The sequence below is a fragment of the Chrysochloris asiatica genome, unplaced genomic scaffold, assembly GCF_000296735.1.
Source record: "Chrysochloris asiatica unplaced genomic scaffold, ChrAsi1.0 scaffold00273, whole genome shotgun sequence".
Classification (NCBI taxonomy): domain Eukaryota; kingdom Metazoa; phylum Chordata; class Mammalia; order Afrosoricida; family Chrysochloridae; genus Chrysochloris; species Chrysochloris asiatica.
The window spans coordinates 1,357,192-1,381,119 of record NW_006408791.1 but is presented as its reverse complement, the minus strand read 5'-3'; the positions used below and the strand labels follow the sequence as shown (position 1 = coordinate 1,381,119).

Below are 23,928 nucleotides of genomic sequence, written 5' to 3'. Positions count from 1 at the left end.
GTTATTATAATACATGTGGCTAATGTGCATACACAGTATGTCATTAACACTCTCAAAACAATGAGAATTGTCTAGCTTGTGGCACGTTCTCATAGTAAGTATCCTTGTGATGGAAAAGAATGATTAATTATAACTGTGCAATATTAGCATGTCTACCACAGTATAAAATTCAATACCTGCAATAATATGACTGTCAAATTCCCAGACAATACATAATTTATAACTGAATTTGTATAGTCAGAAACTTTTGGAGTGTTCTTAAATTTATTTTAATATATAGCTTATTTAGCACTAAATGACAACAATGAACTGAAAAATAAAACCACAATGGTGGCTGGAATTCAGTATCTGGTTTAACAAAAGCTGGTTCTCAAAATACCTAGTTTCTTAAAACATAATGGGTTTTCCTCAGTCTCAACTCAATCCAATGTTTTTTTCCTGCAGTATGATTAAAAGAGAGGAGTACAAGGATGAAAGGCACAACTATAAACAACAGCCAGTTTTAAAGAGCTGTGGGAATGGCAAGCAGATGTTCCTCAAATACTGGCAGAGGAAAATGAAGTCCACAAAAAGCTCTCCTCTTTGTTAAAAATTGGCATTGATTTGCTATTTACAGTAGTTTGCAAAAACAAAAATGATAAAAACTGAATGAGGTTCTGTTTCTAAGTTTAACTTAGTGACATACACATACACTTCATCTGTCAAAGTCTTTGCAGAATCTTAAGTACTAAAGTGATACTAATACTGAAATACAGGTAATCAAAGGTACCAAAAGCAATGACAACGTGGAACCACCATCATCAAGAATATCTGGGTAAATATTGCACATTTCTTATCATTGGTTGCTGTGATCTTCACCTATCCACCAGCTGTAAAAGGAATCTTCTATGGCTTTTTGCTGTATCGGTTATTTGAAGCAAGGCTGTGTTAAGTCCCATAACAATGAGTGCAGATTGTCATTGAACATGAGGCCTGGGTTTCAAAATCAGTTTTCCTGTCTGTAAAAAAATGAATGAAAAAAAATCAATTAAATCCACAGTTGTGTATTTACCTATATATCTTAAAGGATATTTGCAGGAAATCAGAACACCTCTATTCCGTCAAGATTAAGCAATTATTACTTTTCTTTTTGTGGAGTTTTCATCTAAATTTTTATTACTTTCAAGTATACATTATCTTTAACTCAACAACAACAAAAAAACAACTAAATCACAAAATGGGCAGAGAACGTAAACAGAACCTTCACAAAAGAATACCTCCAAGCAGTGAACAAACACGAAAAGATACTCACAATCATTAGCCTTCAGAGATGGAAATTAAAACTACAATTAGATACCATTTTAATTGGCTAAATGGCACTGATTAAAAAAAAGATCACAAATGTTGATAGGGATGTGGGGAGACTGGAACCCTTAACCATTATTGATGGGACCGTAAAATGGTATTGCTATGTGCTGTGGAGTCGGTTCCGACTCATAGTGACCCTGTACAGGGTTTCTGAGACTATAAATTCTTTACAGGAGCAGAAAGCCTCATCTTTCTCCTGCAGAACAGCTGGTAGTTTCAAACTGCTGACTGTGAGATTAGCAGCCCGATTCGTAACCACTATGCTACCACAGCTCCTTGTAAAATGGTATAGCCACTGTGAAAATCAGTATTTTTGAGATTCCTTCCTCAAAAACCAAGAACTATCCTATGATCCATCAATGCCATTCCTAGGTATATGCCCTGTTGTTAAGTTCCACTGAGTTGGTTCCAACTCAGAGACCCCACCCCGTAGGAGGTTTTCAAGGAGCAACTGGTGGGTGTGAACCACCAACCTTGAAGATAGCAGTCCAATGCTTATCCTACTCTGCCACACTAGGATTTCAGTTGTAAACCCTTCCCCCACCCTACTACTTCAAATCCACTAATATCTAGGCGATTCCAACTCATAGACACCTAATAGGGCACAGTAAAATTGCTCTGTAGGGTTTTAGAGATGTAAATCTTTAAGGAGCAAAGCAGGCTCATCTTTCTCCCATGGAGTAGTAGTTCAAATCACCAACCTTGTAGTTAGCAGACCAAAGACTAACCCACAGGGCCACCAGAGCTCTTACTTCCAAAATGCATCTATTGGTTATTTTGGCAGCCCATGGCACTTTCAATATTCTCTTCCAACACCATAACTCAAAAGCATCAATTCTTCTATGGTCTTCCTTATTCACTGTTCAGCTTTCGCATGCATATGAGGTAACTGAAAATACCTAAATATCCTAGAAACCTAAAAAATGACACGAACAGACATATGCAAACTTATGTTCATTGCTGCTTTATTCACAATAGCAAACAAATGAAACAACCTAAAATGCCCATCAACAGAGGAATGGTTAAGCAAACTGTAGTACATATATACAATGGAGGACTACACAACCACAATGAACAACAAATAAGTAAAACATATTATAACATGGATGGACCAGGAGATCAAAATGCTAAGTGAAATAAGTCAAGCATATAAGAAAAAATATTGTGTGATCCTCCTTTTATAAGAAGAAATTGACAATACAGAGTGATCAATGTTCAAAAGTGATTATAGGGGCAGAAGGGAGAAGTATGTTTTATACTACAGAGACTTTTTCTCACTATTTTGAGTAATGAGAAAAGTGGTACTGAATGTGGATGTACCGACTAGGGCACACCCAAAGTAAAACTGAGTGTCTGAGTACATATGGATGGGTATATAGGCAAACTAGTATGCGGGTAGGTACAGGTGTACACATTCTGTAAGAACAGATAATGTAAAACAAGTATGTGAATGTAGGCACAAATATGGGTGGATACTCCTCAGACATAGCCAAAAATATTCCAACATTGGTTTTCTGGGTTTGATGGCTTAGGATCACAGCCTCATGGGACAACTGACATTAACATTGTTCATAAAAATTATGACCTCATCCTAATGAAGGGAGTAGCATCTGGAGTCTTAAAAGCTTGTGAGCAGCTAATAAGACACGACTATGAGTCTCTGCACACCAAGAAAAAAAAGCTCAGACAAGAAAATAAATCTATATGACCCACAACCTCATCTATCCTGAAACCAGAAAAACTACCACCAATGACCATTCTGACCAGGGTCGCAATAGTTGCTCCTGGCAGATTGGAAGAAAAATATGAGACAAAACTCAATTTCTTTTTTTAAAGCTAAGCAAACTGGAACAGTAGGGAACAGAGGGCTCCCTGTAACTGTGACTATCACTCTGAGATACTCAACTCTAGAACTGAGCCTATTCCAAGATCACCTTTTATTGAAATAGCAGAATGGCATACAAAATGAGACCGGTGCCCTACTTAAAATCCATTAGTATGAAATCAAAAGGTCAACAATTATTTAAAAGCAAAGATGAGACAAAACCAAAAAAGCAGAAATAAAGCCACTGATTTAACTTCAACTCATAAGGACACCATAGGACAGAGAGGAACTGCTTCACAGAGCTTCAGAGATTACATATCTTGACAGAAGCAGACGGCCTCATCTTTCTCCCACAGAGCGACTGGGTGAGTTTATACTGCTGTCCTTTATCTTAGCAGTCCAATACTTAACCACTGTACCACCAGGGCTCGTTGAGAAGGGGGCAGAAAATTAAGAATACTGAAAACGAAACAAACTAAACACAATTAAAGAATGCTGATACACTGTGATAAATATAACTAATGCCACTGTGTGGAATATATCAAATGGGAACCTAATCTACTGTGTCAAACATTCACCAAAAAGTCAATAAAGTATTATTTCATGTCAATCAAAGGAAGTTTATATAACATAAAGCTACATACGTGAACAAGACATTTTTCCTTTTCTTGCTTTTTTAGCTTAATTTCCTCATATAAGCCACAGTTGGAGCAATGAATATTTCTATCTTGCTGGTGTTCAGTTTAAGTTGGTATGACTCTTCTGTAAAGATAACTGGGAGTCCTGGTGTAGCACTGTGGGATAAACACTAGACTGCTAACCATAAGGTCTGTGTTTTAAACCCACTAACTGCTACATGAAAACTCTATATGGGGTTGCTATGAGTCAGAAACGACTCGATGGCACTTAACAAGGGTAACTGAGTCATATTTACACACATATACATAATGGGGATTCAAAAAGTTCACAGAAAAAAATCCATTTTTTTTTTAACTACATTTTTCAAAGAACTTTTTGAAGCCCTCTGGTATGTAAATGTGTGTGTGTGTATATAAGTACATACTACACAATCCAACAATTCCATTCCTAGGAATCCATCTAAAGATAACTATATATGAGAGTAAAGATATACATTCAAGTTCAGTTCATTCATCCAACATTTACTGAGTACCTACTATATGTCAGGCCCTGTATTACTTGTTATTGTTAAGTGTTGTCAAGTTGGTTCTGACACAAAGAGACTCTGTATAGGGTTTCCAAGGAGCAGCTGGTGGATTTGAACCACTAACCTTGCAGTTAGTAGTCCAGTGCTTATCCTATAGCTCCACAACAGGACTCCAATACGACATGTTGCTATTGTTAAGTGCCACTGAGTCGGTTCTAACTCATACTGGTCCTGAATAGGGTTTCCGAGAAACAGCTGGTGGGTTTGAACTGTCAATCTTATGGTTTGCAGTCCAGTGCTGATGCTACAGCACCACATCATGTGTCATATTAGAGATCTAATAATAAACAAGAAAAGTACCTATCCTCATAGAACCTAAATTTTAGTGAGGAAAACAGACAATAAACATATAATATGGAAAATGTGGTAACTACATATCCAATAAAAGATTATAGTACACTTATAAAATGAGGTAATAAAAGCAATTAATTAAAATGGAAGATCTTAATTGAGATAATTCTGGCAAAAGGATACGTCCGTTTGTTGTTGGATGACTTTGAGGCAATGTCATAGAGAACCCATACTACAGAGTAGAAGCACCACAGGGTTTTCTTGGACATAATATTTGTGAAGGCAGATTGCCAAGTCTTTCTGTCATGAAATCACTAGGTAGGTTCAAACCACCAATCTTTTGGTTAGTACCTGATCACTTAACTGTTTGTGCCAACAGAGCTATTTGCTGTTGATATTGTTGTTGCGAAAGTTCTGACTCATAGTGAGACCCTGTACAGGGTTTCCGAGGAGCAGCTGGTAGATTTGACCTGCAGTTAGCAGTATGCTGTTTAACCCAAAGCACCACACAAGGACTCCAGGGCACACCTGTTAAGTGCCGTTTGAGTCTACTCCAACTCACAGCAACCCTATATAAGGTTTCCAAGGTGTAGCTGGTGGATTTGAACTGCTGATAAGTCCTGGTGTGGTACTGTAGGTTAATGCGCTGGACAGCAAGATTGGTTTGAACTGCAAGGTCAGCATTTCAAGCTCACCAGCTGCTCCTCTGAAACCCTATATAAGGTCACTATGAGTTGAATTGGACTTTATTTTGCTCAGATCAACCATTAACAATCATGGAAGCAGTAGTCAAGAAATCAAACAATGTATTGCATTAGGCAAATATGTTGCACAAGACCTCTTCAAAGTGTTCAGGAATAAAGATGTCAATTTGATGACTAAAGTGTACCTGACCCAAGCCGTGGTATTTTCAATAACCTCATATGCATGTGAAAGTTGGACAGTGAATAAAGACTGTAGAAGAATTGATGCATTTGAGTTATGGTGTTGGAGGAGAATACTAAAAGTACTATAGACAGTCAAAAGAACAAACAGATCTGTGTTGGAAGTACAGAGTGCTCCTTGGAAGCCAGGATGGCCAAACTTCATCTCTCATACTGCAAACATATCAACAGGAGGGACCAGTCACTGGAGAAGGATATCATGTTTGATAAAGTGGAGGGTCGGAGAATAAGAGGAAGACCTCCAACAAGATGGACTGGCACAGTGACAGCAGTGATGGGCTCAGGCGTAGCAACGATTGTGAGGTTGGTGCAGGACCAGGAAGTGTTTCATTCTGTTGTGCATAGGGTCGCTATAAGTCAGTACCAACTTGATGGCACTACTACTACGAGTTGGAACCAATCTGACAGCACATAACATTATTAAACTCTAATGCAGTTAAAATATGGTGATTATATTTGGTTGCTGAAATTTTAGGTGATTTTATTTTATTTTTATCCTCGGTAAAAGCATCTACAGTATTCTGATGACTTCTCTTGATTCTTTCACTTAAATTTTGGCCATTTTATTTTTCATCATGCCTTGATACATTGGTAGATCCCCCCCCCCCTTTTTTTAAATCACTCAGTAAATTTTATTGACTGAATGAATCAGTATGCACTAAACAATATATTTTTTTTCTTGGCAGATCTTTGAAGCTGTGTAACTGAGGAATTACTTTAAACAGCAAAATGCTCAAATCTTGAGTAGCCTTAAGACCTTTGCTGAATGAATAAAACCACATCAAACAATAGGACATCTCAGCAAATTGGAAAGTTCCTTCATGACTGGCCAGTCCAAATAATCTATCCCACCTTTCACATGGACAAAACCACTTTCCTGACTTCTCCTACTACATACAACTTCATGTGTCTTTGATTAAATGGAATCATACATTGTATGATTTTTTGCATCTGCCATCTTTCACTTGTTTCTTAGATTGATCCATGTTGCTTCATCTTTTCATGTTTGTACCTTTTAATATTGTGGAGTACTATTCCACCACTGTATGAATACAACACTATTTGCTTTTTCTTAGTTTCAGCCTCTTTTAAATATAATTACATGAGTAAAACATTAATGAAACCTCACTATAAAAACTCAAATAATTCAGATAAGCTTAAATCACATTTCCTATCTACTGCAAATTCTATGCACCCTCCAAAAGATGAGGCTTTCTGCTCCTGTAAGATTTACAGCCTCGGATATCCTATACAGGGTCACTATGAGTTGGGATCAACTCCATGGCACATCATAGGCACCACTCCAAAACAAACCAGTTTTTGCATGAATTCTACCAGATCATTTTCCATGGATTTACATTTGCATATATAATTAATAAAAATTTGATGTCTAACATACTTAATAGTATCTGCAGGTGAAGTACATCACTTGGGATAGGTTTTAACATAGGAAGCAAGAACACACCTTGGAAGCCAGGATGGCAAGACTTCATCGTTCCTACTTTGGACATCATTATCAGGAGGGACCAGTCCCTGGATAAGGACATTATACTTGGTAAAGTGGAGGGTCAGCAAAAAAGAGGAAGGCCCCCAATGAGACAGACTGGCAACAGCAATGAGCTCAAGTGTAACAAAACACAGCACAGGACAAGGCAGTATTTTGTTCTGTTGTGCATAGTTGGAACTAATTCGACAGCATGTAACAACAGGGAAGGGGAAAGTGGGCAAAGGTACAGATTAAACAAAAACTGCCATCAGTTCATTATTGGCACTGGCCAATGGGTGCATGAAAGTTCTTTATAAACTTCTACATGTTTGGAAAGTTTCATAATTAAAAGGTTATTTAGGAAATGGTACCAACTTGTTTTTTTGTATTTAATATTATGCCATGAAAACTTTCTATGTCATATTTATAGGTCTACTGGTTTTTTATGGCATGAATACACCACTGCCTATTTTACCATTCCACTATAGAGTGCTGGTGTGCAACAGGATAAGAACTGGACTAACTGCAAGGTCAGCAGTTCGAACCTACCAGTTGCTCCTTGGAAATCCTATGGAGTTGTTATGAGTAGGAATCAAATCAACGGCACTTAATGAACAAAAAACAAAATTGAGAGATATGGTTTCCATTTTTTCACAAATAGTAATTGGTGCAATGAATGACCTTGTACTTGACTTCTCATGTACATATGATTATTCTCTCTGAAGTAGATGGAGAAGAATGAAATGGTTGGGTCATGTACATTTTACTTTTTAAAAGAGTGATAAAAAACTGCCCTTGAAAATGGTTTGTATCAATTCATATTTCTAACAATGAGTGTTATGGCTGTACCCATCTCACTACAATAATGCAGTTAAAATTTATCTTTGTCAGTAAAACTTAAAACAAACAACTTACTGTTTTAAGGTCTTTACATATTTATTGGTCCTATGTACAAAGGAGCTCTGGTAGCGTAGTGGTTACGAGTCGGGCTGCGAGCTGCAAGGTCAGCAGTTCGAAACTACCAGCGGTTCTGCGGGAGAAAGATGAGGCGGTCTGCTCCCGTAAAGATTTATAGCCTCGGAAACCCTGTGTAGGGTCGCTATGAGTCGGAACCGACTCCACGACACACAACAACAACAACAATGTACAAAGGGGCTTCAAAATATTTTGTGGAAAAATGGAATTAAAAGATAACAGAATTTTTCCACAAACTTTTACCAAAAACTCCTGGTATTTATATATGTGTGTGCATTAAGTTCATATCACACAATCCAACAATTCCACTCCCAGAAATCTACCTAAAGGTTAACTAGATAATCACTCTTTTATGATTATTATCCTTTTCCCATTTTAAAATTTATTATTTTCTTATTGGTTTCAAAGAAAGTTTTAATGAGATATAGTTCATTTACCATACACTTCACTCATTTAAAATGTCTAATCAAATCATTTTAATATATTCACGTCATTCCTTTCTATAGCTCAATGGTATTCTCATTTTGTTTAACCACTCATCGGCTGATTGTCATTTGGGTTGTTTCACCTTTTAACTATTATGAATAATGCTGCTTATAAATTCAAGTTTTTGTGTGGTCATGTTTTCATATCTCATCAGTATGTTGTAGTCAAAGTGGAATCACTAGGTAAGGAGCCCTAGGGGTGCTTGCTATAGGATAAGCACTGGACTGTTAACTACCATATCAGTGGTCCGAACACCACAGCAGTTCCACAGAAGAAAAATTAGGTCGTTTGCTCCCATAAAGATTTGCAGTCTCAGAAATCCTATCTGTATAGGGTTTTCAGGGGTTAGAATTCACTTGATGGCAGTGGGTTTAGTTTGATTTATGCTTGCTATTGTTAAGTGCTGTAGAGTCAGTTTCAATCATAGTGACACTGTATATAGTTTCTAAAGTTTGCTGGTGAGTTTGAACCACTGACTTTGCGGTTCAAATCGAACTCGAGGTCCAGTGCTAATTCTACAGTGCCACACTTTTTAATTAGAGGTACTGTCTAGCTGCTTTCCAAATCAGCTGTACCACTTTAACTATCATCAGCAATTTAGGAGAGTTCTGATTTCTCTACATCCTTGACAACACTTGCTATGTCTGACTTTTCAATATTTGTTATCACAAAGAGTGTGAAGTGGGATCTCATTGTGGGATTCCATTTCTCTGGTGACTAATGATGTTCATCTTTTTCTTACTGATTTGTAATAAATATTTAATGCTTCTGGATGTTGTTGTTGTTGTTGTTAAGTGCTGTCGAGTCGATTCCGACCCATAGCGACCCTGTATAGGGTTTCCGAGGAGCAGCTGGTGAGCTTGAACCGCCGACCTTGCAGTTCAAACGACTGCACAGTCTGACGCATTAGCCCACAGCGCCACACCAGGACTCCAATGCTTCTGGATACTATCCCTCTATTACATACCTTGCAAATATTTTCTTCTAATCACTGTCTAATCTCTTGCACTTTGCTGTACCAAAGTTTTAAATTTTGGTGTTATCAAATGTATCCTTATTTCATTATGGCGTGTTTTATGTCTTCCAAAGGCTTTTTTCTGTCCCAAGGTTACAGTCTTCTATATTTTCATCTAAAGTTTTACAGAGAAATGTGTTTTTAAACATGTTTACCTGGAATTTAGTTTTATTAATTGATATGAGATAAATATCTAAATTCTTTTTTTTAAAATTCATTTCCCCAAAAAATGAATAGCTAGATTCCTTTCCTGGTGAACTTGAAATACTACTTGTTGCCTCTACAAATAATTTTTTAAAACATATTCAGTCTTTAGCTTCTTGCATTGATCCAGCTGTCCTCCTGCACAAATTCATTTCTTTTTGCGGTTTTGTTTTCTTTAATGAATAGGTATTACATGTTTGTTCTTTAATTGATGGTAAAAAACATTTTTATAAATAAAATAAACAAATCCAAATAGACTATACCATCCAAAATTCTAAGACACTCTATTTACAATGCATTGGTACATGATATACTTTTTAAAACATAGAAGTCGTATACTTGTAGTTCTTAAACTATGACTGTACTTTCAGATCCCATTTTATAGAATACAGATACATAAAAAAATTAGCTTATAGCTTATAAAACCAACATCCACAGAAACATCTTTTGCCAATAATATTTACCTATATTTAATTGAACCTAACACAGTTTCAATTACAATGTATATTTATTTTATAAATAATTAAGAATTAAAATTGTCAACTTTAAGACACCATTATTAGATGCATCTCAATCTCAGAGATGCTAAAGTGTAAAAAAATGTTTTAGAATCAACGCTATAAGGTTTATTCCTATTATTAATTCCACAGAGACAATGTTTTTCAGTCCTTTCATATGTTGCTATTGTCAAGTGCCCTAGAGTTGATTCCGACCCATAGCGACCCTGTACAGGGTTTCCAAGGAGTAGCAGGTGTGCTTGAACCGCCGACCTTGCAGTTCAAATGGCTTTGCAGTCTGGCACATTAACCCACAGTGCCACACCAAGATATATATATATCACACATATATAAACATACACACACACACATATATAATTTTCTAATGAAAAAGAATACTTACATCATCACAAGACATATTATATTCTGCTAATACAGTTCGACATCGAGCAGCTATACTGAATAAATATAGTCAAGGGAAAGGTTATTTCAAGAGTATGTTTTTAAGGTGCTTCAATTTAGTTCAGAGATAAAAGTCAGTAGTAAAGGATACATAGATGGTGCAACTACTCTCTTGTGTATTCCAGCAAAGAACAAGCCTATTAGAGTGATACAACTTATAGTGAAAAATGGATGATTCCATAATGATGTGAAGAAAGATACCTGTAAAAGAAAAGTTCAAAATTTCACAATGTTAAAAATCTTAAGAATATTGGTTTCTACCTCCTCACTCAAATATAAACTTAGTCTTTTTATCATCTAAAATGAGAATTTGAAGACTGCCAATAATCTTTGCTCCCTGTATTCTAAGTTTAAAAATAAAAAAATAAGCATGCAGTTATCTTCTATATAGCAAAGTAATGTGGCATCAGTCCCTGTATTTGTTGCAAATACTCAAACCATTGTAAATCCATTCCTATATTCAAAACACAACCCCTCTAGCAAAAACAAGTAGGGTTCAATAAATGCACTGTAATCAGTATGAAAAAACAGAAGCAGCAGACTGTATCAGTTCTACAGGGCAAGGACACTGTCTTGTTCATTGCTGTTGTCCCATTATCTGAAACAGCATTTGGCAAATATAGGTACTCAACATAGACTGCTGAATAAGTGAAGATGAGACCTCTGATCTCAATGAAAACGCAAGTCAAATGTCACGCTTGGAAGCTTCAAAAAGGTCATGGAAAAATTCCATTATCTTTCAATTCTACTTTTCCACAAACTTTTTCAAAGCCCCCTCCTTCCTATATGCTACCACCTGGATAACACTTAGATGTCTTTGTAAGACTAGGCTCCAGCATCACCCTTTCTCTTTGCAGAAGCAAAAAATGAGTTTGGTTTTCAAAGTACTGAGATTTAGATGCTCACAAGAACAGGACATTTAAGCAAGAAAAAAACCCAATTAGCAGCACTCCATAAAAAATTAAGAGTTCAAAAGGAAGAAAGGGCTAATTTTAGATTTGGGTGCAATTAGACAATAGCAGAAAACAAGATAATACACAATTAAAAGTAAGTGTATAAACAAGGGTCCAGGGTCCAGGATTGAAACAGGACTAAGCACCAAAAGCCAGAATACTGAAGAATCAGAGTGGCCACTGAAGATGCAAAGACAACAAATAGAGTCTGAGAATAAAAATCAATGGGACTCTCAGAACGAAGCTAAATGCATTCCCATTCCTACACAAAGAGATGTGTACAGACTTTAGAATTAAACATAGGAAATACAGCCTGCCATGGTAATGGTTAAATAAATTTGTCAAATGAAGAAATGAAAGGTTATAAACATCAAGAGTGAAACCCATAGAAGGATGAGAACTGAACATTTCTAGTATTCCAGAGGAAAAGCTTCTTAAAACCTGGTAACAGTTGAATTGCCACTACTACTCTGCTATGATTTGTGTGGTCTGCACAATGTTAGCAGATAATGGTTTAATTTTAGTTAGATCAGTCAGTACCAACCTTCTTTCCTTCCTGGTAACAGTACATAGTAACTACAACTAAACAGTAGTTGTTCCCTTTAGCTCAGGCATTCATGAAATTTCCAATTTGTAGTATTCCTAATCTCCCTGATTTATTCCATCCAACCAGTGCTTTTGAACTTGCAACCCCTACTACAGAAACAATTGGTGGTTAGAATTTTCTAAGTCTGGGGCAGGACTTCAAGCCAGTCCTTTCCAGTTCAGTCATGATGATGAAATGAAACTGGAATGGGCCTGAATTTGTAAAACGTGGGTGTACTGGAACAATAACTGGAACAGGAGTATGGCGATGCCCTGCTAGAAGCTTAGTCTTTTGGAGAACAAAGGCAATGTTTGCATTGCACACTAGCCAAAGCTTTTGGCCAGCACAGGTAGAAATGATGACGTCTGGCTCAAAGATGGCAGCATCACTTAGAAAGTCACTTGCCACAGTCCAGGCAACAATCCAATCTCCCACATCAGGCTCCTGAAAAGGCTCACTAAACCTCTTCCAAGCTTCCCATTGTAGGGCTTTGACCTAAAAAACATTTTCAACTTTCTGGTTATCATTCCAGTATACCCACATTTTATAAATTAGGGTCCATTATGATTTTGCTTCATCGGCCATGACTGAGGGGGTTCAAATGGCAAGAATGAGTCAAAAATTATCCACATTCTGGTTGTCTAATTTATTTTAATAAACTTTTTATTGCTTTTCAATACTTTTTCCATCTGTTAACAATCTTTCGTTTTTCCCTTATTAAAAACTGTTTTAGGCTGAGCTGCTGCCAGCCACGAAGGCACTCATCCTTCACTTCTTCATCAGAGGTTGAATCTTAGTCCTCAAAGAGCTGCTTTTCAAGGAACCAAACAGGTGACAGTTCAATGAAGCAAGATCAGGACTATAGTGAGGATATTTTAACATATCAAAACAAAGTTTTTGCAAATAGTGTGGGCAACGGTGTGTGGATAGGTATTGTCATGCAAGATCACAACACCATTGGGTATGAGTCTTCTGTGTTTAATCTAAAGTTTCAGGCTTCAGCTCTTCAGTGAGCATCTTACTGTAATGAACACTGTTGACTGTTGAATCTTTTTCATGATTGTTTTTGTTGTTATGTGCCGTGGAGTCGGTTATGACAGTCACTATTAGTCACGATATCAATTACTCACTACTGAATCATAAGAATCTTATCCCCATCTCTTTACACCAGATCCATCTAGACAAGATGAAAACTATTCAGTGGGGGCTTTACCTTCTCCCACAAACTCTTAAACTAAATGCCCTCTTGAAAACTTGTAAGCCAGTCACTTTGTGCCTTTACCGCCCCCTCATTTTAGGTAGCCAGTATCTAAATTGCCCATCTCTATTTACTCTGTATACAGAGGGAACAGGATCGATATTTGATGTGAAGACTCGTCCCCTCTCATTTGGTATTTTGAGCTACTACATCCATAAGTATAGGTCAAGTTCACCAAATTGTAGCAATTTACACATATTTCCTTTATCAATTTTTTTTTCTTTTCCTCTAGTCGAGTTCTGGTCATCAAACTATCAAGACTACGTCAAATGGGTACTATCTACAAGTTTGGGCGTTCTTGTGAGTCTCCCCTCACTTCCTATCAGCTGGATGCTTCACTCTCAGCTCCAGCCCTCCATGGGTTCAGAAGTACCCAGGTCTTACTATACTTAGGACCAACCAGCCCTTCCTCTTCTCTCTCTCATTTCTAGGTCAACGGCAGTTTATGGAATGTGGCTGAAATCAGCCCATTTCTTCATTGCTACCTTTCCCCCTCTTCCACTCACCAGTAGACCAACGTGGCCACCAACAAGCTTATATGCCTGCTCATGTGTTCCATTTGAGTTTCAGTCTTGGAGGGGGTATTTGTCCTGAAGGGACTTGAGTACTTGCCTTGATTGTTCCCCAGCGAACAACTTGCTTGTTCTTGTAGTAGCCAATCAGACTGCCATTTTTTGTTTTGGATTTTTCCTGCTGATCTTTCTTTCAAGGAGTGTGGATAATTTTTGACTCACCCTCGTAGTTTCATGCCTTGATTTGGGGTCATTCAATACTAATGTTAATAGTGCCAACCCTTAAGCTAATAGTTTTATTCTTATCTAATTCAGAAAATCATATTACCTAGAGAATTTTGGATCAATTTCAAATTACACTTAGTTCTGTGTTTTATTAAGATCTCAACTAGCTGAAATCAGTTTATATTTTTCCAATTAGAAATCAGGCTCATTTCCCATGATAGACCTTTACAATCTTCTTGCCAGCATTCTGTCTTCCTAAAATGAGTACCAGGCACAGCCTCAAGATCAGATTTTTATAAATGAACACACAAGAGAATTTCCTGATTTCCATTAGCATAAAGTTCCCTTTTTCTACATCTTCACTTCAGTGGATCATGCCAGGGAGATAACTTGTTAAATAAAATCCTGGCTATCTGAATTGTCATTTAGATTAATTACACAATCCTTATTATTAAGTATTCCTTAAAGCAGATTATCTAAATACAATTTTTTAAAAAGGGAGAGCTTCAAAAAAGTGGTGGTGGTGGTCATGTGCTGTGGAGTCACTTCCGACTCATAGCAACCCTGCACAGGGTTTCCGAGACTGTAAAAATCTTTATGTGAGCAGAAAGCCTCATCTTTCTCCCATGAAACAGGCTGGTAGTTTCTAACTGCTGACCTTGCGGTTCGCAGCCCGATTCGTAACCACTACACTACCAGAGCTCAAAAAAGTAGAGAACAATAAATGCTGGTGAGGATGCGGAGAGACTGGGACACTCCTGTATTGCTGGTGGGATTGCAAAATGGTCCAACCACTCTGGAAAGCAATATGGTGCTTTCTCAGAAGTTTGGAAATAGAAATACCTTATAATCCAGCAATTCCTCTACTTGGCATTTATCCACAAGAAATACAAGCCATAACACGAGGAGATACATGCACATCAATGTTCACAGCAGCACTATTTATAATAGCAAAAAGTTGGAGACAGCCTAAATGCCCATCAATTGAAGAATGGATAAACAAACTGTGGTACATACACACAATGGAATATTACGCTACCTTGAAGAATAACAAGGAAGCTGTAAGACACTGAATAACATGGATGAACCTTAAGAACATTATGTTGAGTGAAATTAGTCAGTCACAAAAGGAGAAATATTGCACAGGACCACTACTGTAAAAGACGAAGAAAAAGAACCCATACTAAAAGGAGGGGAAAAAAAATTCTTTGCTGGTTACTGGGATGTGTGTGGTGGGATGAGGGGAGGGAGGGGAAGGTGGATCACAGGGTAGGGAACAGACACAGGATAGCTTGGGTGCTGGGGGTGGGCAATACACAAGAAGGGGAGGGGAATGGAAGAACAATGAGGATGAGAAAACAGGCAGGTTTGTGTGGGCTAAGTAGGACAGAGGTAAATAATGATGTATGTACAACCTTGGAAAAAGAAAGCTCTGGGATACAGGGATTCAGGCATGGTTTGAATGGGTAATAGAGTGGAAATAATGTTAATATGCTGAGCTGTCTTTTGAATCTCGTTTTCCCTTGCATACCATTGTAAAATAAACACTTGAGGGGGAGAAAAAGGAATAGCTAGAAACATCACAACAGAAAGCTTGTAAGTCTATCTTCAGCCTAAAACTGATTAGAATAACTTAAAGACAGCTAGAACTTGCCCAGTGAAGGAGGCTTCCTGCAGAGCCTTTGCATTTCATGAGAATCTTCTGAGGTGGGAAATCTCGACTTGAAAGGGCAAGCAGAGCAGCCTGGAGTGGCTAGAAGAACAGAAGATACTTCTTGAAAGAAAGACTGATGGGAAAAATAAAAAATAATAACAGCAGTCTGACTGACTACTACAAGAACAATCAAGTTGCTCGCCCAGGAGTTATTAAGGCAAGTGGTCGGGTCCCCTCAGGGTAAACCCCCTTCAAAGACTCAGACTCAAGTGGAATACACAAGCAGGCATCTGATCTGACTGGTGACTACAATGGTCACTGATAAGGGGAAGTGAGGGAAAAACAGCAATGAAGTTGTGAGTTAAGTCCGACCATGTTCAATAGACTCCTGTGAACCTGGGTTGAGATCGGGTTGGCCAGCAGTATGGCATGACCTGGGGACTCCTAGCCACAGAGACCTACAGTGGAGAGTGAAGTGTCCAGATGATAAGAAGTGAGGGGAGATTCACAGGAACACCCACACTTTCAGATAGTACCCACCTGACCTGGCTTCAATGACTGGATGATCAGAACTCAACTAGAAGAAGAATGAAGAGGGGAAAAAAATGAGTAATCTGCTACAATTTGATGAAATTTGACCTATACTTACGGATGTAGTAGCTCAAAAGAGGGAACAAATCTTTACAGAGAGGATCATTCCCAATCCCTCAGTACGCAGGGTTGACAGAGATGGACAACTTAGACATTGGCTACCCAAAGTGGGGTGGGGGGTGGGGGGTTGGGCAACAAAGGCAAGAAGCAGCTGGCTTACAAGCTTTTCAGGAGGGAGTCTAGATCCAGAGGGTGCAGGGGAAGATAGAATCTCCACTGAGTGATATCCAATCTGTCTGGATGGGGCTGATGAAAGCAGATGGGGATAAGACCCATGTGGTACAATAGTGAATAATTGCTATCAGGACTGACTGATGTTTGGCATGTAAAGGTAGATGTTTTGCAGCATAAGGAGGCGAGTGGTTCATTTTGCAGTCCAGGAACGGAGTGCAGGACCCTACTCAGAGAAGAAGTGATGCCAGAGATGGCAGCAGAGATGATGACGTAGAAAGATGGAGCAGCTGGAGACTCTAGACCCAGAGAGGGAGAGGGGCTGTGTGCTGACGACTGAGGGGCAGGCTTGCGGGGTGTACCCTTTGGTTGTTTAAGGATGCATGGAAGGGATTGTAACCATGGCGATGAAATGATATATGATAGGATGAATGATGAATGTAATGCTAATGTTCTCCCATGTAAACTATCACATAATTCACACACACACACACAAAAGGAAATCTTTTAGAGCTATAAAAATTATTACTTCTTAAATGAAAAGCAGCTCTGGTAGTGTAGTGGTTACGAATCGTGCTGCGAACCTCAAGGTCAGCAGTTCGAAACTACCAGCTGTTCCTCAGGAGAAAGATGAGGCTTTCTGCTCCTGTAAAGATTTACAACCTTGGAAACACTTACAGGGTCGCTATGGGTTGGCACCGACTCCACAGCACATAAACACTGCCACTACCACCTAAATAAAACTGCCCTGGGGGGAAAAGTCTAATTAGAAGAGGGTCCTGGCACTGTAGGATGGATTCAAACCCACCAACTGCTCCTCAGAAACTATACATGGTTGCTATGAGTCGGAACCAACTCAACCACATTTATTAATATCTTCTTTTGTCAACGAATGCTTCAAGGAATAATCTTATATAATCGATCATTGCATTTGGTACAGATGAGTCACCTGGGAGATCGCTCTCAGTATCTCCTCTATTCAACTTTAGGCAAGAACTTTTTTTAAAAGAAATAAATGCTAACAAAGAAAGACTTTGCTATACCATGAAATTGACTGCCTTTATTGATCAGGTAATTAAGAGACTAATTTATATCTCAATTCTGGTAAGTATGCTAGACCAAAAAGTCTACATATCAGTGACCCAATTTCCCTTCTGACTGTGATTTCGCATACAAATCTGCATTTTATCTAGTCCTGATTTTCTATTTACATTTTGCTATTTTATCAAGTATGTTTCCTATAAAGTTGCCTTAAATACCTTATAGACTAAGAAAAGTATTAACAAAGACTTCAAAATTTCTATTTTATAGTTTTTTAAAGTTGGCACCAATGACACTAAAAACCAAGCAGAACAGCAACAAAAAAATGTTCACACTGAAATATTTTAAAATGTACTACAAACTGAAAAGAATGAATGAGGAAATTTTCTTTGGTCTTTTTCTCTGTTGCTGTGTACCATCTGATTGATTGCAGCTCACGCTGTTGTTGTTAAGTGCCAGAAAGTCAGTTTCGACTTACAGTGACACTGTACAGGGTTTCTGAGGAGTAGCTGGTGTATTTGAACTGCCAACCCTATAATCAACAGTCCAGTGCATATCCTACAGAGCCATACCAAGGCTCCTCCAACTCACAGACACTATAGAACAGACTAGATCTCCCTCATAGTATTCCCTAGACGGTAATCTTGATGTGAGCACATCACCAGGTCTTTTCTCCTGCAGAGTAGAAGGTAAATTTGAACTGTTAACCTTTTGACTAGCAGCTGAGCTATGTAGTACCATAATACTACCAAGGATTGCAAAACTACTTAATTCACAATAGCAAGTCAAAGTTTTCCTTATGCAAATTTACTGTGGAATATTTTTAATATAATTATTAACATTAGTAATAGTAATAAGTAAGATTTGAATAATACTTTTACAGTTACTAACACAGTCATATAAATTACCTCATTCAATCTATTAAATGGTTAAAAACAAAACCTCTACCTTTTGTGTCTCAGGGTCTATTAACCAGTTCCAGGCACCAGTAGCTGTACAGACAGATACCACTATAAGAAGCACTGATGAAAAATAAAGATGAAATTAGAAGCAAAAAAACCCTGAAATATTTAATACAACCACACCAGCTTTATATTACATGACAACCAAAGAATGCAGTACTTTTTTAAAATGGAAAAATTCACTGAACTCAAGAATTATAAGAGACATGTAATATGAGGAATTCTTAAATTCTTAATTACCTTAGTAATTAAGTGAACATGATACTGTTCTCCTTATTTCTTAGAATTTATGAAGATTAATGAAACTGAAAGCAACACTCGCTAAGATGGCAAAACCTCAATGTAAGATTCTATGCTATCTAACTTTCAATGTGCTTTGTACTGATTTTGCAGATCTTATAAATCCAAATTAAAAACAAAAATTCCTTTTCATTTTCTAATGTATACAAAAACTCTTCTGAATGCACTGAGAGTTCTGACTAAAGGATCTGCCTATGGACAAGTCTGCTATTCAATTCAACAAAAGTTCAGTGTTAAAAGTGTGGAATTAAAGAGACAATATAATAATTCGAAACAGATTTTCTTTAAGGTACATACAGCCAAGTTCAAAGTATAAATTACTAGTAGCTGACTTCTACTACTACTCTAAACAGATCATAAATAAAACTTAAGAATATAGGGCATTACTAAAAAACAATAAAAGGACATTAAAATCAAGTAACTATTCTGAGGACAAAAACTTGTTTTTCAGCTGGGATACACACATTTTTAAAAATATAGAAAACAAGCTTCAATGAAAACAGATTAAATTCAATTTCATATAATTCTGTATTTCCAGTAAAAAATATACTATTTTACATAGGTATTCTTAAAAATTGAGGCAAAAGCAAAATGAAGATTTACTTAAAAGGGCCCTCCAACAAATACCTTCATTTATTTGATTGGAAACTTATCCCAGTTGATGTCATTTATATGTAAACAGTAAAACCACGATTCAGAGAAAAAGTAAAATTGAGTACACTCATTATATTACATTTTATAAGAAAGCATCACATATATTTTAAAAGATTCTCAAATAATGCTGAAGCAAAGACTTTGGGGGAGATCTCTAGGTAAACCAGAGAACAGAAAAAAACATTTGTCATGAATGCTGAGCAATGGGACGGCACTTAACAACAATTAAGGAGCCCTTGAAGCCCTGTCACTGTAGGGTAAGTACTGGACTCCTAACCACAGGGTCAGTATTTCAAACCCACTAGTCACTCAACAGGAAAAAGATTAGATGTCTCTATGGGCTGCTATGGACTCCTGGTGTGGTGCTGTAGGATCAGCATTTGACTGTGAACTACAAACTCAGCAGTTCAAACTTACCAGATGTTTCTTGGAAGCCTTATACAGGGTCACTATGTGTCTACACCGATTGGACAACACTTAACAACAAAAACAATGGGTCTCTATGAGTTGGAATTGACTCCATGGTAGTGCATTTGGTTTGAGTATTTCTATAATTATAACTTTGCAAATAGAGATAATAAAAATTACACAAAAATCTTAACACAGGAAAATATCCCTAACTTTAATATTGTTCTTACAGTTCCACAAAATAAATTACACTTCAAAATAATGTCTTCAATGGGGTCACTTCTGTGAATTCCTTCTTGCATTAAATTTCAATACAGTAAGTCCCAGGATTGTTGTTAAGTGCCTTTGAGTCAGTCAGGGTTTCTGAGAACTAACCTTGCAGTTCATAATGATCTTGTGATCCAGTGCATTATCCCCCAGTGACACACCAATTACTTACATCCAATTTACTGACAACTTATACTTGCACTCTAATGTTATGTAAATTCCCCCTCATTTTGAAAAGAGAACCAAACTCTACTTTTAACAAATTCATCAGTCTCTTTCACTTGCTTCCTATGCAGCTTTTAAACCACTGAAAAGGCTTTCAGCCTTTTTTTGTACTAACTCCAGGGTTCTTAAGCTGATATCAACTAATACTGATCCAATGGGGAATGTGATGGTTCTGTAGGATAAGCACAAGACTAACTACAGGATCTGTAGTTTGAGCCCTTTCTTCTCTGGCGAAAGATGAGGTTTTCTGCTCCCACAAAGATGTACAGCCTTGAAAACCCTATACTGGGTCACTATGAATTAGAACCGACTCAAGTACACTTAACAACAAAGTAGAACTTCCTCATAGGGTTTCCAAGGTTGTAAACCTTTTATGGAAGCAGACTGACACATCTTTCACCAACCTTACAGTTAGCAGTCCATCGCTTATACAAAAGTATGGCTAAATAAGAACCGACTTACTCACAAAGTCAACTAAAAATTCATAATCTAGGGGCTACCTGTAACAAACATCTAAGAAACTAAGACTAGTTCCAACATAAGTTAGAAGTATTTGTTTGCTGATGTTATCACTTGCATATTTGTCTGTATTTCTTATATAGTCCCATGGAGCATTGGAGTCCTGGTGTGGCACTGTGGGTTAATGTGCTGGACTGCAAAGTCAACCACTAGGTCAGCAGTTCAAGCTCACCAGCCGCTCCTCGGAAACCTGATACAGTCACTATGGATTGGAACTGCCTCAATGGTACTTAACAACAGTGGCGTGTTAATCTTTCCAATATTTTGTAGCATACCTTTCATATAGATTTCTCTTAATATTTATGAATGTTGTTGTTAGGTGCCACTGAGTTGGCACCGACTCATAGCGACCTTATGCACAGCAGAATGAAACACTATGCAGAATTTATATGAATTCTTCCCTCCCCTCCCCAGGTCAGCCTCCAAAGAAGCACAATTATGGCTTATTAAAAACCAACTAAGGGATAATTTAAAAATCCACAGCCTTTGCAAATATACATGTCATTTAAAAACAGAATTTTTCTTAATAGTAGCATGCAGGCAAGGAAAACTACTAAATAGGCGACAGAAATGTTTATTATGTTTGTTTTTTTCAAAGTTGTAATGTCCATTTAATAAAAAATCATGTATTTTAATGGAAAAATAATTCAACTCCACAAAATAGACAATTCTTTTAGGGTAACCAGTCTTGAATTTTCCTAAAAACTTCTTTATAGTACATAATTTACAGCATTATCATTTTTTTAAATTGCAGAAAAGAAAATCTTATGGTTTAACGACATCTTAAACACAAGGGTACATTGGTCAAAGCTTTACATAAAAGCAAATCATTCCTAGGCAGGAAAAAGTATCAACTGTCAAGTTTTTTTCACTTGAAAAACATTCGGGGAACTAACTTACTTCTCCATCTTCCAGTGGCAGGTTGCAAACAATGAATATATTCAGTAAGTCTTCTCTCAAAAGCCTTGAGATCTAGGTATAAAAGTTTTAATTTTTCTAATTAGCCACTCTTATGCTTAAGTCTATTACGATATAATTTCTGATCCTCTAATTTCTTCAGTTCTTACACACCAACTTAAATATATAATTACACTGTTTACTTCTTTAACTACCACAGCTTTAAACACTTTACAAAAACACTAGGGCATTTTCATACATAAGACTGGTTTATTTTTGTTGTTGTTAGGTGCTGTCGAGTTGGTTCCGACCCATAGCGACCCTCCACGGAGTTTCCGAGGCTGTAAATCTTTATGGCAACAGAAAGCCTCATCTTTTTCCGCGGAACTGCTGACCTTGAGATTAGCGGTTTAGAGGCTTCTTAAAACGGTAGGTGGAAAATCAGTAGCAGCCTCAGCTGGTGTCAAAAACTAGATTTCAGGAGTTGCTCGTGGAAGGGTTAAAGTCGAGTTTTAATTCTGTTGGCGCCAAGAACTTTCTATTGTAGGATAAGCACTGGACTGCTAACCGCAAGGTCAGTGATTCAAACCCACCAGCAATCCTCGGAAACCCTAAACAAGGTCGCTGTAAATCGAAGGCACTTAACAACCACCACCACGCAACACTTAGGGGCCTATCTGAGTGCAATGATCCATTTCTAATTCCTAGCTCTTATATTTAATTAATGGTTCCGCTTGCTCTCTGGTTTACTGGTCTTGTTGACACTGCTAACGTCTCCTCAGAAGTGGTGTGGAAAAGACACTCCCTTCTCCGAATGGGTTGTAAGTGATCTTCGTGACACCATCGAAGTACTGACGTCTCGTTTTAAAAGACCGGGGCGTCCAAGGTGCTTTCTTAGAATGCGCACGATGGGATATCATTTCCACAGCCACGTTCTTAAACTTCCTTATCCCGGTAGAATTCCAGAAACCACATCAGGGATTAGGAAAACTCGTGTGGCCATCAGAAAATGAAGGCAAACTGAACACATTCGTACAACGCGCGAGGTGAAGGTGTTTGTGAAAAATGAAAGTAGAGCTCGCACAGAAGTTCCAGGGCCTAAGCTTAGTAGGGGCGAAAGGTCTGATGCACCGCCCAGCGTCCTGGAAGGCCCAGCTCGCCGGCACCAGTGGATGCCCAAGCCCGGTCGCACCTAGCCCCACACACTGCCCCCACGACCCAGGCTCCGTCAGTTCACCATCCCCGACATTATCTTCCCAGGGTGGGGTCTTCACGGCTCCGGCCTCTCGGCTTTCCCACCGCTTTTCGCAGGAGACTCGGAGCGGACCCGAGCAGCCCAGGTGGCCCATCCTACCTTCTGCCTGCTCTAGCGAAGTCATTTCGGGTGGCAGCTCCGGTCACGGCCTCAGCCCCATCCGCACCTCAGCGAAACGACCCCCTCCCAGCCCGCAGCGCCAACTCTTAGCCCACAGAGCCAACTCCCACTCGCAACCGCTCCACTCTACTTCCTCCGCCCACCACCCTTTGTCTAGACCTGCTACTCTCATTGGGCACTTCTGCCAAACCCTCAAACTAAGACTATTTTCTATTGGCCGACTTCGGCACAGGCCTCGGGCCTAGCGGCAGGGGAAATCAAGAAATATTTGCGACCTGGCTGGCGTGACGCTGGTGTCTCCTCCTGCCCGGGGGTGGAACTGCAGCTTCTGTGCCCAGTTCATTCATTCTTCAAATATTTGATGAGCTCCTACTAAGAGGGGATCCTGGTCTAATAGGGGAAATAAGTACAGGCTGCATTGCAATATTGAAGTATTCCATGTGCAAAATATTGAATGATTCATTAACAACTTTATATGCAGATGATACAACCTTGATTGCTGAAAGCAAAGAG

The 23,928-nt window shown here is 38.2% G+C and overlaps 1 protein-coding gene across 1 annotated transcript; it reads right to left on the bottom strand.

Annotated features, from left to right (window-relative positions):
• Window positions 1-956: 956 nt before the first annotated feature.
• CNEP1R1 (CTD nuclear envelope phosphatase 1 regulatory subunit 1) lies at window positions 957-23,419 on the bottom strand. The gene is made up of 6 exons (XM_006874384.1): window positions 23,395-23,419; window positions 22,044-22,115; window positions 18,757-18,830; window positions 10,849-10,958; window positions 10,699-10,753; window positions 957-998 (listed from the first exon to the last, which is right to left on the bottom strand). Exons 1-6 carry the CDS (start codon window positions 23,417-23,419, stop codon window positions 957-959), a joined length of 378 nt encoding a protein of 125 aa, XP_006874446.1.
• Between the last annotated feature and the right edge of the window lie 509 nt (window positions 23,420-23,928).

Coding starts and splice junctions, on each gene's coding strand:
- CNEP1R1 (XM_006874384.1), bottom strand. CDS start 23,419: ATGACTTCGCTAGAGCAGGCAGAAG. Junction 18,831..22,043: donor TGCCACTGGAAGATGGAGAA/GTAAGTTAGTTC, acceptor ATTTTTCATCAG/TGCTTCTTATAGTGGTATCT. Junction 999..10,698: donor ATAATATGTCTTGTGATGAT/GTAAGTATTCTT, acceptor ATTTTTTTACAG/ACAGGAAAACTGATTTTGAA.